At 38.5% G+C, this 16,106-nt stretch overlaps 2 protein-coding genes across 6 annotated transcripts in view; both read right to left on the reverse strand.

Annotated features, from left to right (window-relative positions):
- Positions 1-1,185: 1,185 nt before the first annotated feature.
- On the reverse strand, positions 1,186-11,913 carry LOC131137216 (endothelin-2). Of its 2 annotated transcripts, none has more exons than XM_058084900.1 (4): positions 11,762-11,913; positions 5,876-6,032; positions 4,716-4,835; positions 1,186-1,714 (listed from the first exon to the last, which is right to left on the reverse strand). In XM_058084900.1, the coding sequence occupies exons 1-4, from the start codon at positions 11,802-11,804 to the stop codon at positions 1,684-1,686; spliced, it is 351 nt and encodes a 116-aa protein (XP_057940883.1). In that variant the 5' UTR covers positions 11,805-11,913; the 3' UTR covers positions 1,186-1,683. The 2 variants fall into 2 exon arrangements, with proteins under 2 accessions (XP_057940883.1, XP_057940882.1); XM_058084899.1 differs by lacking the exon at positions 11,762-11,913 and adding an exon at positions 7,732-7,811.
- Positions 11,914-12,082: 169 nt separating this feature from the next.
- Positions 12,083-16,106, reverse strand: part of LOC131136489 (transcription factor HIVEP3) — a 72,399-nt gene continuing 68,375 nt past the window's right edge. For all 4 annotated transcript variants that reach the window (XM_058083367.1, XM_058083365.1, XM_058083366.1 and 1 more), the window contains 2 exons: positions 14,654-15,315; positions 12,083-13,602 (listed from right to left, as the gene is read on the reverse strand). In XM_058083367.1, coding sequence (XP_057939350.1) covers positions 12,955-13,602; positions 14,654-15,315 — 1,310 coding nt within the window. In that variant the 3' untranslated portion in view covers positions 12,083-12,954. The remainder of the gene's footprint in view (positions 13,603-14,653; positions 15,316-16,106) is intronic.

Genomic DNA, 16,106 nt, shown 5'->3' on the forward strand with positions numbered 1-16,106 from the left:
ACAAATTTCCCCACTGAGGGACGAATAAAGGCATATCTTAATCTTACTTTATGTAAATTACATTGTGATGTAAAGGCACAAGGCGGCACGGCGGTCGAGTGGTTAGCGCGCAGACCTCACAGCTTGGAGACCAGGGTTCAATTCCACTCTCGGCCATCTCTGTGTGGAGTTTGCATGTTCTCCTCGTGCATGCGTGGGTTTTCTCCGGGTACTCCGGTTTCCTCCCACATTCCAAAAACATGCTAGGTTAATTGGCGACTCCAAATTGTCCATAGGTAAGAATGTGAGTGTGAATGGTTGTTTGTCTATATGTGCCCTGTGATTGGCTGGCCACCAGTCCAGGGTGTACCCCGCCTCTCGCCCGAAGACAGCTGGGATAGGCTCCAGCACCCCCGCTACCCTCGTGAGGAAAAAGCGGTAGAAAATGAATGAATGAATGAATGTAATGGTACAAGGCGGCACGGGGGTCTAGTGGTTAGCGCGCAGACCTCACAGCTTGGAGACCAGGGTTCAATTCCACTCTCGGCCATCTCTGTGTGGAGTTTGCAGGTCCCCCCGTGCATGCGTGGGTTTTCTCCGGGTACTCCGGTTTCCTCCCACATTCCAAAAACATGCTAGGTTAATTGGAGACTCCAAATTGTCCATAGGTATGAATGTGAGTGTGAATGGTTGTTTGTCTATATGTGCCCTGTGATTGGCTGGTTGAAGTCAGCTGGGATAGGCTCCAGCATACCACCCCACAACCCTAATGAGGATAAACAGTATATGAAATGGATTCATGGATGGATATGAACAATTTAAGTGGGACAAGTATGCAAAAAACATAAAGTTCCACGTTCCTGTGCAAGCATATCGCAGGGCGACAGGCCGCTTTGTACGTCCCTTTCCACCCCTTAAGCAATGTTACTAAACCGCGCATTCTTTGCCCGGGATCCTTGTGATAACAGCGTCTGCACTGGCTCTGAATAGCAAGTCAACTTATTATTGATTCATGCGTGCATTCCTGGATCATTCATCCATTCCGGGGCCTCCTTTTGAAGTCACAGATGTGTTTGCTCGTCCCCCATGAAGGTCCTATGGGACGCTGTAGGTGATTTTGCTCATTGACGCGGTACATTTTCCTAAAGCAAACACTAAAGGTCAAAGGTGACAAAACAAGCAACCACAACATGCATCAGGGCGCCGGTTTATTTCGGTAAACAAAAGAGATCAAGCCTACACATTGGCTCAATTAGTATATGCAAAAGTATTGGGACAGGATTTTTTTTTTTTTTTTACTCTTCTGGGAAGACTTTCAGTTCCAGGATGAACATAAACATGGGCCAGTTCTCGGTTTTGTGTCTTCTGTCCATTCGGTGTTGATGAAACCTGATCCATCATGCACCACTAGTCCCCTGAACAGGCAATGAGACTCTACGCTATTCCGCCCGTTCTCTCGTTCCAGTGACAGAATGACACTGACGACACTTTGACAACTGGAGGCAAAGTGCTCTATTTGCGTGGTGTGTTCGCAGACCTCTGTCTTTTTGCACCGTTCACACATTTCCAGAACGGACACACGTCCTTATGGTCCATCAGCCTCCTCCGATGGACACGTGTCAGCTTGCTTCGCCATCTAAGTAGCGTCATTGTTTTTTTTTTTGGTGCCGTTTGGTGGATGTTTGGCATATTTTGTTTCCTTTATCAATCAGTTTTGGACCTTCTTGCTGCACCTCTGTGGGGGGAAAAAAATAACAAAATGTTTAAAAGCTTGAATTTTTCTTTGTGTTATTACTAGAAAAATCACCTCAAGATGCTAAGTGGGTTGAACTGTCTCTTTAAGAATATGATTTCAAGGCTATAAACAATAAGATAGAGGTTATGGCAATGTTGAATGCTTCTAAAGGACTAAATGGGAACCACATCAATCAGACTAGATAGGACAGCTTGGTGCAAGAGCTAATCTATTCATCTTCTAAAAGGAGGAAGGTCCAGGCAGGAATGCTTTGGCTGTTTAGTGTTGTCAAATGACGATTTGGCCTTCCTGCCTGTTTGGAGGCGAGAGACAACACAGACGATACCACTGCTTTTTGTTCTGGAGGGAATACAGACCAAATCATTAGAAAGGTCAGAGAAGAAATGGTCACAATAAAAAGATGCTTTGATGATAATAGATTGTCCTTGAACCTAAGTAAAACTAAAATCATGCTGTTTGGTAACAGCAGAAAGGACACGTACCAGCAAATACAAATAGACGGTGTAGACATTGAAAGGGTGAAGGAAAATACATTTCTGGGGATCACAATAGATGAAAATATGAGCTGGAAACCTCATATTACAAATATACAACATAAGGTGGCCAGAAATATTTCAATATTGAACAAAGCTAAATTTGTTCTCAATCAGAAATCACTCCACACTCTTTATTGCTCTCTGGTTCTACCATATCTTACTTATTGTGTGGAAATATGGGCTAATAACTATAAAAGCAATCTTCACTCGCTAAATGTACTGCAAAAAAAGGTCAATAAGGATAATTCATAATGCCGCCTACACAGAACATACTAACTCCTTATTTCTAAAATCACTAATACTTCAACTTGCTGATATAGTTCATCTTCAAACAGCTAAAATAATGCATAATGCTAAAAATAACCAATTAGCTAAAAATGTCATTCAATACTTCTCTACAAGAGAGGAGAAATATGATCTCAGGGAAGAAGTACATTTGAAACACTTCTATGCTAGGACTACGTTATGCTAGCCATAGCATTTCAGTATGTGGAATCAAACTATGGAATGGATTGAGTAAGACCCTCAAACAATGCACAACGATGAGCCAATTCAAGAAACAATACAAGCAGTTGATGTTTGCTAAATACAAGGATGAAGAGTCTTGAACCAGTCATGATGTGCTATACATATCACTATATTGACACTTACTATGGTACCCATTATGTCATTGGATGCTCATATCACCTTGTACTATAGTTTAAAATTAAACTATATTATGAAAGCAGGAAGTGAACAAATGTAACAGTTACTGATTGTAAAAGTACCAGATGGAGGGGTAGGATTTAATAAGCTTTGCTTCTTCCTACTCCTTTTGGACATGTGGAACTGTGAACTGATTATGGGATGCATTCAATTGTAATCTGATGCATGTTCAAATGAAATAAAACCATTACCATTACAGGCATGCACATGGCAATATATGGAGACCAGCAAAATGAGTCCATTTGCATTAATCCTAGGATTAATTCATACATTTATTACTATATTTTCTGAACATGAATGTCACATTTTGACAGATGTCATGAGATATCAAGAGATAGTTTCCTGTGTAGTGGTATTGAACAATGGCGACTGCAGTGATAAACAGTGGTGTGGAAAAGTGGTTCCCCCATTCCCGATGTTTGTCACACTTAAATGTTTTAGTTCAATTTTAAATATTGGTCATCGACAACACAACTGAAAACAAAATGCTATTTTAAAATATAACTTTTTATTATAAAGGGAGAAAAAAAGTCCTGTGTGAAAACATAATTGCCCCCCCACCCATTGAGATATTTTTGTAAACATCTTTGGGATTCCAGCAAACCACAATGACAGCCATTATCCACAAATGGCAAAAAAACATTCATAGTGTTGAACATTCCCGGGAGTGGCCGGCCAACCAAAATGAGGGCAATGACAACTCATCCAAAGGGGGTCACAAAAGACCCCACAGCGACATTCAAAGAACTGTAGGCCTCACTTACTTCAGTTAAGGTTGGTGTTCATGACTCCATCATAAGAAAGACACTGGGCAAAAACCAAATGAAGACTTTGTAGTGGCCTAGTCCAAGTCCTGACCTGAATCCTATTAACCTTAAAAAGTCTTCATGCTGGAAAAGCCTCCATTGTGGCAAAAATACAACAATTCTACAAAGGTGAGTGGGCAGGAAGTCATCCACAGTGCTGTAAGACACTCATTGCAAGTTATTGGCAATGCTTGATTGCAGTTGTTGCCTCTAAGGTTTTTTTTTCTTCCTTTAATAATAAAATATTTAATTTAAAACCTGCATTTTGTGTTTACTTGTGTTTTCTGTGACTAATATTTGAATTTGCTTCATGGTCTGAAACATTTAGTTCTGACAAACATGCAAAAAAAAAAAAAGAAATCAAGCACTTTCTCACACACCGAGTGCATAATAACGTGACACATTTCAATGTCAGCCACGGCCTAATAAAGTCATTAGTAATTACTAATGAGTAATTACCCTAATAAGAGTTCCCATTACTGGAAAACAATGTCGGTGTTAGTCATGTTCCTCGGTATGCAATACAGATTAGAACTGAACTTTTAAAAAGTCCACTATAACCAGCAGATGTTTGTGTACATCAGGAAAAAACACCCTTACTTGTTAAAAGTATGCGATGCTGTGTTTTCAACATTGTCACACAGTCCCTGACACTATCCCGAACGCTTACATATTTGACACACTTTATATAAATCTCCTCCCTGTGACCTCAACTGTTTTATTTTGATGATCCCGACCTGCAGGGCAAGTAGAAAGCACAGTAACACTGGCTATTAATAGACCAACAAAGGATGATAAATCAAAGCACCACTCCTTGGTGTCCCCATTGGAAAATTGTGTTTACCTTTGGAAAACAACACACGCAAGCTCACATACCTCATAGAGTAGGTCGTTAATGAATTCTTGGTATCATCTGATTGGTTTTGGACTTACTTGTGATGGCAGAAGCCGGCACAGGTTAGGTCATCCACGTTTTCACAAGTACACCTGCCTGCGGATCTCCGTCGTCGTCGTCGTGATAAAGTACCACCGAGGCCATAAATTGTGGTTTTACTGCACAAAGACAAAGTCCATTTCTTCACTCGCTAAATGTACTGCAAAAAAAGGTCAGTATGGATAATTCATAATGCCGCCTACATAGAACATACTAACTCCTTATTTCTAAAATCACTTGCTGATATAGTTCATCTTCAAATAGCTAAAATAATGCATACGGCTAAAAACAACCAATTAGCTAAAAATGTCATCCAATACTTCTCTACAAGAGAGGAGAAATATGATCTCAGGGAAGAAGTACATTTGAAACACTTCTATGCTAGGACTACGTTAAAAAGCCATAGCATTTCAGTATGTGGAATCAAACTATGGAATGGATTGGGTAAGACCCTCAAACAATGCACAACGATGAGCCAATTCAAGAAACAATACAAGCAGTTGATGTTTGCTAAATACAAGGATGAAGAGTCTTGAACCAGTCATGGATGGTCATATCACCTTCGGTACGGGACAAAAACAAAAAAAAAACAAAAAAAAAACCCCAAAAACGTAAACTATATTAGCAAAGCAGGAAGTGAACAAAAGTAACAGTTACTGATTGTAAAAATAAAAAAAAATACAATAAAATAAAAACTTAAACTACATTAGGAAAGCAGGAAGTGAACAAAAGTAACAGTTACTGATTGTAAAAATAAAAAAAAATAAAATAAAATAAAAACTTAAACTACATTAGGAAAGCAGGAAGTGAACAAAAGTAACAGTTACTGATTGTAAAAACTAAAAAAAAATTAAAAAATAAAAACTTAAACTACATTAGGAAAGCAGGAAGTGAACAAATGTAACAGTTACTGATTGTAAAAGTACCAGATGGAGGGGTAGGATTTAATAAGCTTTGCTTCTTCCTACTCCTTTTGGACATGTGGAACTGTGAACTGATTATGGGATGCATTCAATTGTAATCTGATGCATGTTCAAATGAAATAAAACCATTACCATTTCATATGTTGCATTCAACTACATTGAATATACCATAATAATGTGTGTCTATATGTTCTTTGGACTACCATGCTATGTTAAACTGATTTGCCCATGCTCACCTGGCGGTATTGACCCAGATGATGTCCAAGTGGCAGAAGTAATGACACTCAGAGTCCAGCACGCTACTGCATGCACAGCGTTTGCTCCTCATCCTCGGCAGTGGGACGTCATCACTAGAGTGCGCTTCCTGGGTCTTCAGTGGCGGGATCGCTGAACCTGTTAGTGACAAGAACGACACATTTATTAAAAAAAAGTCTAGCAAAGATTGATGTTGCAAAATATGCAAAATAGACTTTGACTTCCTTTCCCTCCGTGGGTGTTGAATAGTCACGTACGACTAGTATAGTCGCATATGCATACATGAAATATTACAGTAAATTCATGACATTGATGAATGATAGAGGTATGATGTTGGTCTGCTATGATGGTTAAGTTAAAAAAACTGTTATTGCACACTTCACAGACAAAAAAGGTGTAATTAAGTTAATTAAGTAGCCATTTATAATACAAAGAGCATATTTTTGTTACTTAAATGTGTTTTCTCCTTGCCAATTAGAGAACCAAGTAAATAATTATAATACAATACAAAAAATCTAAAAAAAAAAACAATACAAAAAATAAAAATAAAACCCATAAGACAAATTTTTTTGTCTTATACATAAGACAAGAAAAAAATAAAAATAAAACACATAATAAAACTCATGAGACAATTTTTTGTCTTATGTTTTTTTCTGAATTTAAAAATAATACCCATAAGTAAATAATAATAAGTAAATAATAAGTAAATAATAAAAATACAAATTCAGACAAAAATAAAAATAAAACCCATAAGACATTTTTTTTGTCTCATGTGTTTTATTTTTTTTCTGAATTTAAAAATAAAACCCATAAGACAAAAAAAATAGTCTTATGGGTTTATTTATTTATTTATTCAGCATTTTAGCGTAAGACAAAGGAATTTGTCTCATGGGTTTTATTTTTTATTTTTTTCTGAATTTAAAAATAAAAATAAAACTCATAAGACAAAATAATTTGTCTTATGGGTTTTATTTTTATTTTTGTCTGAATTTGTATTATTGTTATTTACTTGGTTCTCTAATTGGCAAGGAGAAAACACATTTAAGTAACAAAAATATGCTCTTTGTATTATAAATGGCTACTTAATTAACTTTTGTGTATTTATTATTTATTTATTTTTTAACAAAGACAATAGGTATTATTGGGTATTTTTTAATAAAACTATAAATGTCAGAAGCTCCCGTAGGTCATAAAAGCCCTTTTAAAAGTCTTTAAATTGTCCATCCTATTTAAAGCAACGTGTTGTATTCCATCTACAATCATGGAAACTATTCTTGGATCACTCTTGTTTGTTCAGTTTCTTCTTCATTTTAATGCCTGGCACAAATTAAAGTACCTTTATTTGGATAAATATGATGATGACAACAAAAACAGCTCATGTGAGTAATATATAGCTATAGTTATTCTCTAGAAAAGCATGGAAGTTGCTAGACATCAGCTCTTAAATTAAACTCTTATATCTGTCCAAAACAAATGTACATTTAGTTGTACCAAGCGTTTTTTCATTGACTATTGTATTTATTCTATTTTTGCACAACTTGTTGGTCATTGGATGAGCTTGTTTGCAAAATGGTTCCTGTGCTCCTTGACCTGTCAAAACATGCTTTCACACGGCGTGTACAGCATAAATGCTACATAAATGTACAGCATTTATGCTGAGCAACCGCCACATTTGAAATAAATCAAGTGTCGCACTGAACTTTGTCCATTATAGGTGACACACTTAAAGGTGGATGCGATGCAGGTGAACAGCTTGTGTTATGTCGACTACATCCTCCCTGGCCTGAATGAGCCAATATGGTGGACGCGTAAAACAGGATGCTAAAAGCACACTCACCATCTTGCACAGATGCCCAAAACGTGATGAGAAGTAAAACAGTCACGTGAGACCACATGTTGTCCAGTTGTGTGGTCATTGCTGTGTTGTCACTATGCCGCTGTTCAGTTTGTGTGACTCTTTTATACTCTACCTCTCCCTGTGATGTCACAACAAAGGCTCCGCCCACAGTTGCCTGCCATGGAGCCTCCATGGGATGGATGGATAGGTAGATATAGATATAAATATAGATAGATAGATAGATAGAGAGAGAGAGAGAGAGAGAGAGAGAGAGAGAGAGAGAGAGAGAGAGAGAGAGAGAGAGAGAGAGAGAGAGAGAGATAGATAGATAGATAGATAGATAGATAGATAGATAGATAGATAGATAGATAGATAGATAGATAGATAGATAGATAGATAGATAGATAGATAGATAGATAGATAGATAGATAGATAGATAGATAGATAGATAGATAGATAGATAGATAGATAGATAGATAGATAGATAGATAGATAGATAGATAGATAGATAGATAGATAGATAGATAGATAGATAGATAGATAGATAGATATATTTTAAAATTAAAATTAACAAAGCATTATTAGAGCCCTGTAGACATGACAAAACACGACTATAGTCACATTTATACTCTTTTTATTTACAACATATTGCGCAACTGCAGGGTCTTGAGACACATGCTAACTCGCAAACTAGAGAGCTAGCGACCTAAACGGTAGCCTTCAAGTTATTTCCTTTAAAATTAAATAGCCAAAAACTTACCACTTCCACACGGATAGGGAGGATAACTATTAACAGTTATTTAACCTTTAACATGAACATTAATCAAACGTAATAATTTTTTCTGGGTACATGATACCATACAGCATCCATATCAAACTTGCGCGGGCCGCACTAACATTAAACTTTCATATCAAGGCGGGGGCCTCAAACTAGTGTCCTGCGGGCCACATTTGGCCCGCGGGCCGCATGTTTGAGACCCCTGGTTTAAAGCCACAATAAAATCTAGACAATGATAAATCTCATAATGAATCTGATTTGCGGCATTCCGTACCTCCCATGTCCGTCCATACAGGAACCACAAAGAGGAAGTTACGTAAAGCTCAACCAGCATCACCACTGAGTGTGGCCCAGTTGTGGGACGCCTGCTGTGACTTGACATGACAGCGAGGGCTTCGCACAACATGCTCAACCAGAAGGTTACATTGAACACCTGCTTTAAAAAAAAAAATCCATCCTATACCAGCTGAAGAGCTGCTTAAGTGATGGGATGCCTGTGGAGAGCAGAACATCTGCACTCCTGCGGGAACTGAACTTGTAACCTCTGAAGCAAGAATGTGTTGTCAAATCTATACAGTGGTGATGCTGTGTGGCCATGTCACACATTCCACACATCCTTATGTTAAGAGGAAAATAATCTCCCCTTCCCAAAGGAATTCGGATGGGCTATGCTTCACAAGAACTCACAGTTCAGTGAATGCCTCACAATAGCAACACAAGCTGATGCTTTATACAGTAATCCCTCGTTTATCACGGTAAATTGGTTCCACACCTGTCCGCGATGAGTGAATTGATTTCAGTGATATTTTCAGCATGGAAATTCTGTTTAAACGGCTTTTACCGTGATTAGAGACCTGTACACATAAAATAACACCCCTATGTTCATCTTCACATATGAGCTGGAAACCTCATATTACAAATATACAACATAATGTCGACAGAAATATTTCAATATTGAACAAAGCTACATTTGTTCTCAATCAGAAATCACTCCACACTCTTTATTGCTCTCTGGTTCTACCATATCTTACTTATTGTGTGGAAATATGGGCTAATAACTATAAAAGCAATCTTCACTCGCTAAATGTACTGCAAAAAAGGCCAGTAAGGATAATTCATAATGCCGCCTACAGTGAACATACAAACTCCTTATTTCTAAAATCACTAATTCTTAAACTTGCTGATATAGTTCATCTTCAAACAGCTAAAATAATGCATAAGGCTAAAAATAACCAATGAGCAGTTGATGTTTGCTAAATTAAATAAAAAATAAAAAATAAAAAATAAAAAATAAAAAATAAAAAATAAAAAATAAAAAATAAAAAATAAAAAATAAAAAATAAAAAATAAAAAATAAAAAATAAAAAATAAAAAATAAAAAATAAAAAATAAAAAATAAAAAATAAAAAATAAAAAATAAAAAATAAAAAAAATAAAAATATATAAAAATAAAAATAAAAAATGAAAAATTTGGAATGGATTGAGTAAGACCCTCAAACAATGCACTACTATTACAGTTACTATTACAATTACCTAATATAGTCGACATAATAATAGAAAATAAGCCATTTTAGACATAAATATGTTAGCATTTACAGCGCACTTCCTAGTGGTCACTAGTCACGTATACATGAACCAAATATTACAATTTGCTCAAACGGAAAGAATGTAACCTTTGTATACACCTCATTCCAAAAAAAAAGTACCAATAATATAAACTTTTTCTCCTTACAGTAAACTTTTTAAAAAAGTTTACAAAATGTTAACAATAAAGTGGGTATTTTGCATTTAAAATGTCCAATGTTAGCGACTCCCATAGCTTATGTACAAAGATTGCTATGGAAACGGACTTGAACTGTCCCAACGATGACAACCACTCGCGTTGCTTTCGAGGAGGCGATCAGCCACCAGCTGCTTTCGGTAAGTGACTGAACGAGGACCTCTAGTGGTCATGCTGGGTTTGTGCTACACTGCATGTGCGTGTGTTACCATGACAATGATTCTTTCTTTGAATGATGCTGCAAGAAATAGATAAGGGATCATATTTGCAACCATGAAGAAAGTATGACTTCTTAAAATTATCATACCTTTTTTTTTAAAACAGCACACAACCTTTTTCAACCTTGAAAAAGAAAACTAAAATTAAAAACTTTTCCCAGTGAAGGATGCATATAAAATCAAAGAATATGGGATAGATATGCTAACAAGTTATATATACTTCAAGTACATTGTGTAATATTATATGATTATTTTTCTCCACTTTTTCCCAATCTGTTTTTTTCCAAACATTGAAACTTTATTCTTTGTTTTGTTACTAATAATGTAAAAATTGTTGTGATACCCTCACAACGTTATGATGATAAAACATATGTCATAATGTTACCATTCTTTATATCAATATTATGACTGTATTACAATATTTCTACTTTATTCTCATAACATTACTGATATTTTCAATGTGTTTTTTTCCCTGTTTATGTTTTATTTTCAACCATTTAAACTTTTTTCTTGTGAAATATCTTGTGGTGATGATGTTATTCTCATAATATTTGGACTTTATTCTTTAAAAAAATGGCAATCTTATTTATTTCTCACAAAACTACAACTTTTAAAAATTATGCTTTTGTTCTTATTTTTTCTTTGTGGTACCAAAATGAAATTTTATCCATAATTTTACAATATTCTTGGAAATTAATCACTTTTTCTTGATAGATTAAAACTTCTTTCCCCATATTTGACTTTATTGTTGCAAAAATTTGTGATTTTTAAATTTTTTTACTTTTCTTGTTGAATTATATTTTAAATGAAAATGTGCTGGAGATCTCTACCCTGCAGTATAATAGTGTGCAGGAATTAAGTAAAAATAATTATAATGAAATAAAAACATATTATGGTTTCATTAGTGTGTATACCATAATTAAACATCACTACTACAAATAGTAAACAGTCCTCTCTGTTCCTCAAATCTGACTACCTATGTGCTCTAGTTGCTCTGAGCTAAAAATATTTTTTGTAAAATACGTTTTGGTCAAGAAATGTATTTAAATTTGTTGACAGGATGTTTTCGGGTCAAAATAGGGTTATTCTGAAAATAGGGTTAGGGTATTTTATCGTTTTTAGCCTTCTAGAGTGTTAGCATCAGTGCAGCTAGGCTACACGACAACGATGACGTCACATACGCCGTCACGTGACCAGAAGTGAGCGTTGACAAAAAATCCATCATATCTGAATATTTAGACGGACATAACTCACCCCAGTCGACATTCTCCTTAGATTTCGCTCCCTTATACTCCATAACGACTATGCGGAAGTAATAACACGTCCATAAGCGGTAGACAGCGAAGTTACGCGCGTTAGTTCGTTCTTCTTCTGTTTTGGAAAGTCACTCGGTCAATCTGCCAATCTGAGTGGCTGTTCACAGCGCCACACATAGGTGGATCTGGGGTATTACAAGTTAAATATACATACATCAGGTATCCTCATTGCTTGAGTATATGCAAAATTCACTTTGGCCACTCTTACAAACGGTACAAAAACTAAATAAAAAACACACGCCAAAGACTTTTTGGTGCAATGTTTTTTTTTGTTTTATTTTTTTTCCCCAATGACTGCAAATTTGGTTGTGTGAGAAATTTGCAGGGCACTTGATCCGTCGGTACCAGTCAATCCCTCATTTTTGTTCACCAGTTCAAATCACATGGACATCATGAAAAATAGTAAGAAAAGAAAACATGTTTTTCTCCAATAACAAAGAGTACAAAATAAAACAACAACGACCATTGTCATCAAATAGCAATAAATAAGGAGCGCTCGTCCCTGTAAAGACATACCTCATCCAAAAGTCTCTTACAATAAAAAATAGAACTTCAGTGCATTTCCTTTGACGGCTTTCTGCTGCTCCTTCAATATATCATCAATGTGACGCTTGGTTACCCTGGAATTAAAGCAACAGTATTAAGAACAAAAACAAAAAACACCAAATATAAATCTTCCGTAATGACACAAAATTCCAATATAAAGTTTTCACAGCCTTCTCATGTTCTATCTGTACTATACAGCTCAAAACACAAACCCGGACAGAAAAGGCACAAGTAACTACAATTGGAGTAATACTGGAAAAAAACAACTTAATAAAGAAAAATGTAATTCATGATTAAAGATTTTGGTCATTTACAAATGCTCATATTACCTTGACGCATATTTAAACAGACAGTAAGATTACCGGTATCAATACAGATACAGGAACTTTATATTTATATATAATTTTCATATATACATTTACAGAAACATTATTTCACAAAGAAAAAAAGTGCATTTTTTTAAATGACAAACCTGAATATTGCCAAACATTTAAGTTAAGTTTTGAAAATGGTATAAAAAAAGAAAGCAAATTGTCTCACGACTGATAAAGCAAACTTGGAGATGCATCAAAGTAATCGACGCTATTAGGTGCTCTGGTGTCTTCTCGCCGCGTCTACTCTACTTCCTGCTTCCGCCTGCTCACGCCCACAAGGTGGCTCCTCCCCGTCTGGCTGCTGTCCAATCAGCCGCAGGGAGCTGAACGACGACTCGGGGCGTCCGTCTTTCACGCAACGCTCGCTCGTCTCAATAGCGGGCCGACATGTGTGGGCGGAGCTTTGTGAGCTGCCATATTGCTTTGAGTCTGTCGTCTCTAATTCCAGTTTGGAAGTCAGCGCTCGTGCGCCGACGCCGCTCTGTCCTGACTGGCTGGCTCCTGCTGTTTGGAAGTCTGACCAGTCACTTCCAGGAGTCCTTCTCCCTTGAGGTCCTGGGGTCCCGCCCCAGAATAAGTCAAACCTGGCCGGTGAGGGCCCCTCCATAGAAGGAGACATGGGGGACAAGGGGGTGGAAGGATTGGACCGTGGCCTGGCTTGTACCATTTGAATTCCTCCGATGGGAATCATCAGATAGGGAACCTTGGCTTGCTGGGAGTGCATGGGAAGATGGCTGAAGATGTTGTCTGCTGCTGCTGCTTGGTGGCCGGGGTAACCTTCACACGTGGAGAGACGAAAAGCAGGCGGAAACAAGGCGTCTGACAATAGCTGCCCTTGCCCTGCAGTACCACTTCTGTCCTGTGGAGGGAGCACAGAATTCATCAGACTGATGACACACAAGCACACACATTCGTTTTCTACCGCTTATCCTCACCAGGGTGGCTAATATGCTGGGGCCTATCCCAGCCAATCACAGGGCACATGTAGACAAACAACCATTCACACTCACATTCATACCTATGGACAATTTGGAGTCGCCAATTAACCTAGCATGTTTTTGGAATGTGGGAGGAAACCGGAGAAGGAAGTGATGGAGCGTGGAGGAGTGTAGCGTGCAGAAGGTTAGACATTGTAGAGAAATTTTAACATGAAATGTGGAAATTGTAAATAATTCATGGTGTTATATTTGTAAATACATTTATAATTTGATGTAAAATAACCCTTATTTGTGTTATTTATGTTGTGGTATAGGGCTGCACGGTGGTCGAGTGGTTAGCGCGCAGACCTCACAGCTAGGAGACCAGGGTCCAATCTCACCCTTGGCCATCTCTGTGTGGAGTTTGCACATTCCCACATTCCAAAAACATGCTAGGCTAATTGGCGACTCCAAATTGTCCATAGGTATGAATGTGAGTGTGAATGGTTGTTTGTCTATATGTGCCCTGTGATTGGCTGGCCACCAGTCCAGGGTGTACCCCGCCTCTCGCCCGAAGACAGCTGGGATAGGCTCCAGCACCCCCGCGAGCCTTGTGAGGAAAAGTGGTAGAAAATGAATGAATGAATGTTGTGGTGTAGGGCTGCACGGCGGTCGAGTGATTAGCACGCAGACCTCACAGCTAGGAGACCAGAGTTCAATTCCACCGTCCGCCATCTCTGTGTGGAGTTTGCATGTTCTCCCCGTGCATGCGTGGGTTTTCTCCGGGTACTCCGGTTTCCTCCCACATTCCAAAAACATGCTAGGTTAATTGGCGACTCCAAATTGTCCATAGGTATGAATGTGAGTGTGAATGGTTGTTTGTCTGTATGTGCCCTGTGATTGGCTGGCCACCAGTCCGGGGGTAAGACAGCTGGGATAGGCTCCAGCACCCCCATCGAGCCTTGTGACGATAAAATCCAGAAGCCGACTTACCACTTTCACGTAGCTACCCTTTGTACCGAGGTGTTCCCAGGGAAGATATCCAAGCGTCCTCTGCTGCACTCCAACCGGCAAGGGTGGCATCCTCGCTTGTGATAACCTGTAGCAGCCCGACAAGATGGGACGGAGAGGAGAGATGGGTCTGACGGGAGAGGGTCCTCTTTCAGGGGACGGTGACACTTGTCGGCTGGGTGAGGGTAGCTCTGTCCTCGGGGAGAGGCTGTGGACGGGTGAGGACATCTCCAGGCGCGGGGAGAGACTCTGACTGGGGGAACAGCTCTCACTGCTGGGGGAGAAGGTTCTCGGTGATGCCTTCCAGCTCCGTCGGGAGAACAGTGCTCTCCTGCTGCCCGGTGAGGCAGCACGTCGACTGTGCCAAGTCCCCCGTAGGGGGGACTCCAAGCCGGGGCTGGGACTTGGGCCTGCACGCTCGGGCTCTGGAGTACACTGCCGAGAGCGCCCGCTGCATTTGGAACGACCCCCTGTCGATACATGGGTGTCGGATGAACAAGAGGAAGGAGGGTCATCATGTGATTCCTCTTCCTCGTCTTCGTCATCGTCATCATCATTGTCGTCTTCGTCCTCAGACTCCTCGACGTTGGAAAACTGGTGTTCTTCCTGCTCCTCTGAGTAACAGGCACGCTCCTCGCGCCCCCCTGAAAAACATAAAAATACTCTCCATTATTACTACATTAATACTCCATTACACGAGGATGGCACCCTACTTGACATCAGACATTAGCGGTACAGGAAGTACAGGCCATTTTAGAGGCCATTTTGCTCTCGGTCTTGTCACACAGTGATAACAAATAAAGTTGTCATTTTTTGAAAATCGGTGCAGAAAGTTATAATTATGACGTGAAAATCGACAAGAAGAAAGTTGAAACAGTTTGAAAAAAACAGCAGCAAAAAAACAACAACAAAGAAAACGAAAAAATTTCAAAACGTGAAAAAAACAGCAACAATTTTATGAGAATAAAATATAAATATTTGTATAAAGTTATAATATCGACATGAATAAAATTTGAACATTATGACAAAAAACGTATGAGCATAATATTACAATATAGAGGTCCATTTTCTTGCAAGGAGGCAATTTGGCCAAGGATTAGCAAATCTTGAGGCTCATACTCCAAAACTTCACCGGCTGATCCAACTTCTGTGAACATCTTCAAGACAACTCATTAGAGTGTATGGCCTCCATCTGCCCGACTGCACTCCCTACAAATACTTTGGAACGGCCCTGACGAGACAACAGTTGGTCTCCTTGGGACGCCATTCAAGCCTGAATCATCGCCGCTTGCATGTAACCATTTCTTAAAATGGGATCTCTCATTTACTGCGTTAACTTTCCATCTGTTATGTCGCATTTTCACAAGAGCAATCACAACGCATTGACACTTATTATTGCTTCCTAACTATATATAAAATATGAGCTGGAAACCTC

Source organism: Doryrhamphus excisus, chromosome 10, assembly GCF_030265055.1.
Source record: "Doryrhamphus excisus isolate RoL2022-K1 chromosome 10, RoL_Dexc_1.0, whole genome shotgun sequence".
In the NCBI taxonomy this organism is placed as follows: Eukaryota; Metazoa; Chordata; class Actinopteri; order Syngnathiformes; family Syngnathidae; genus Doryrhamphus; species Doryrhamphus excisus.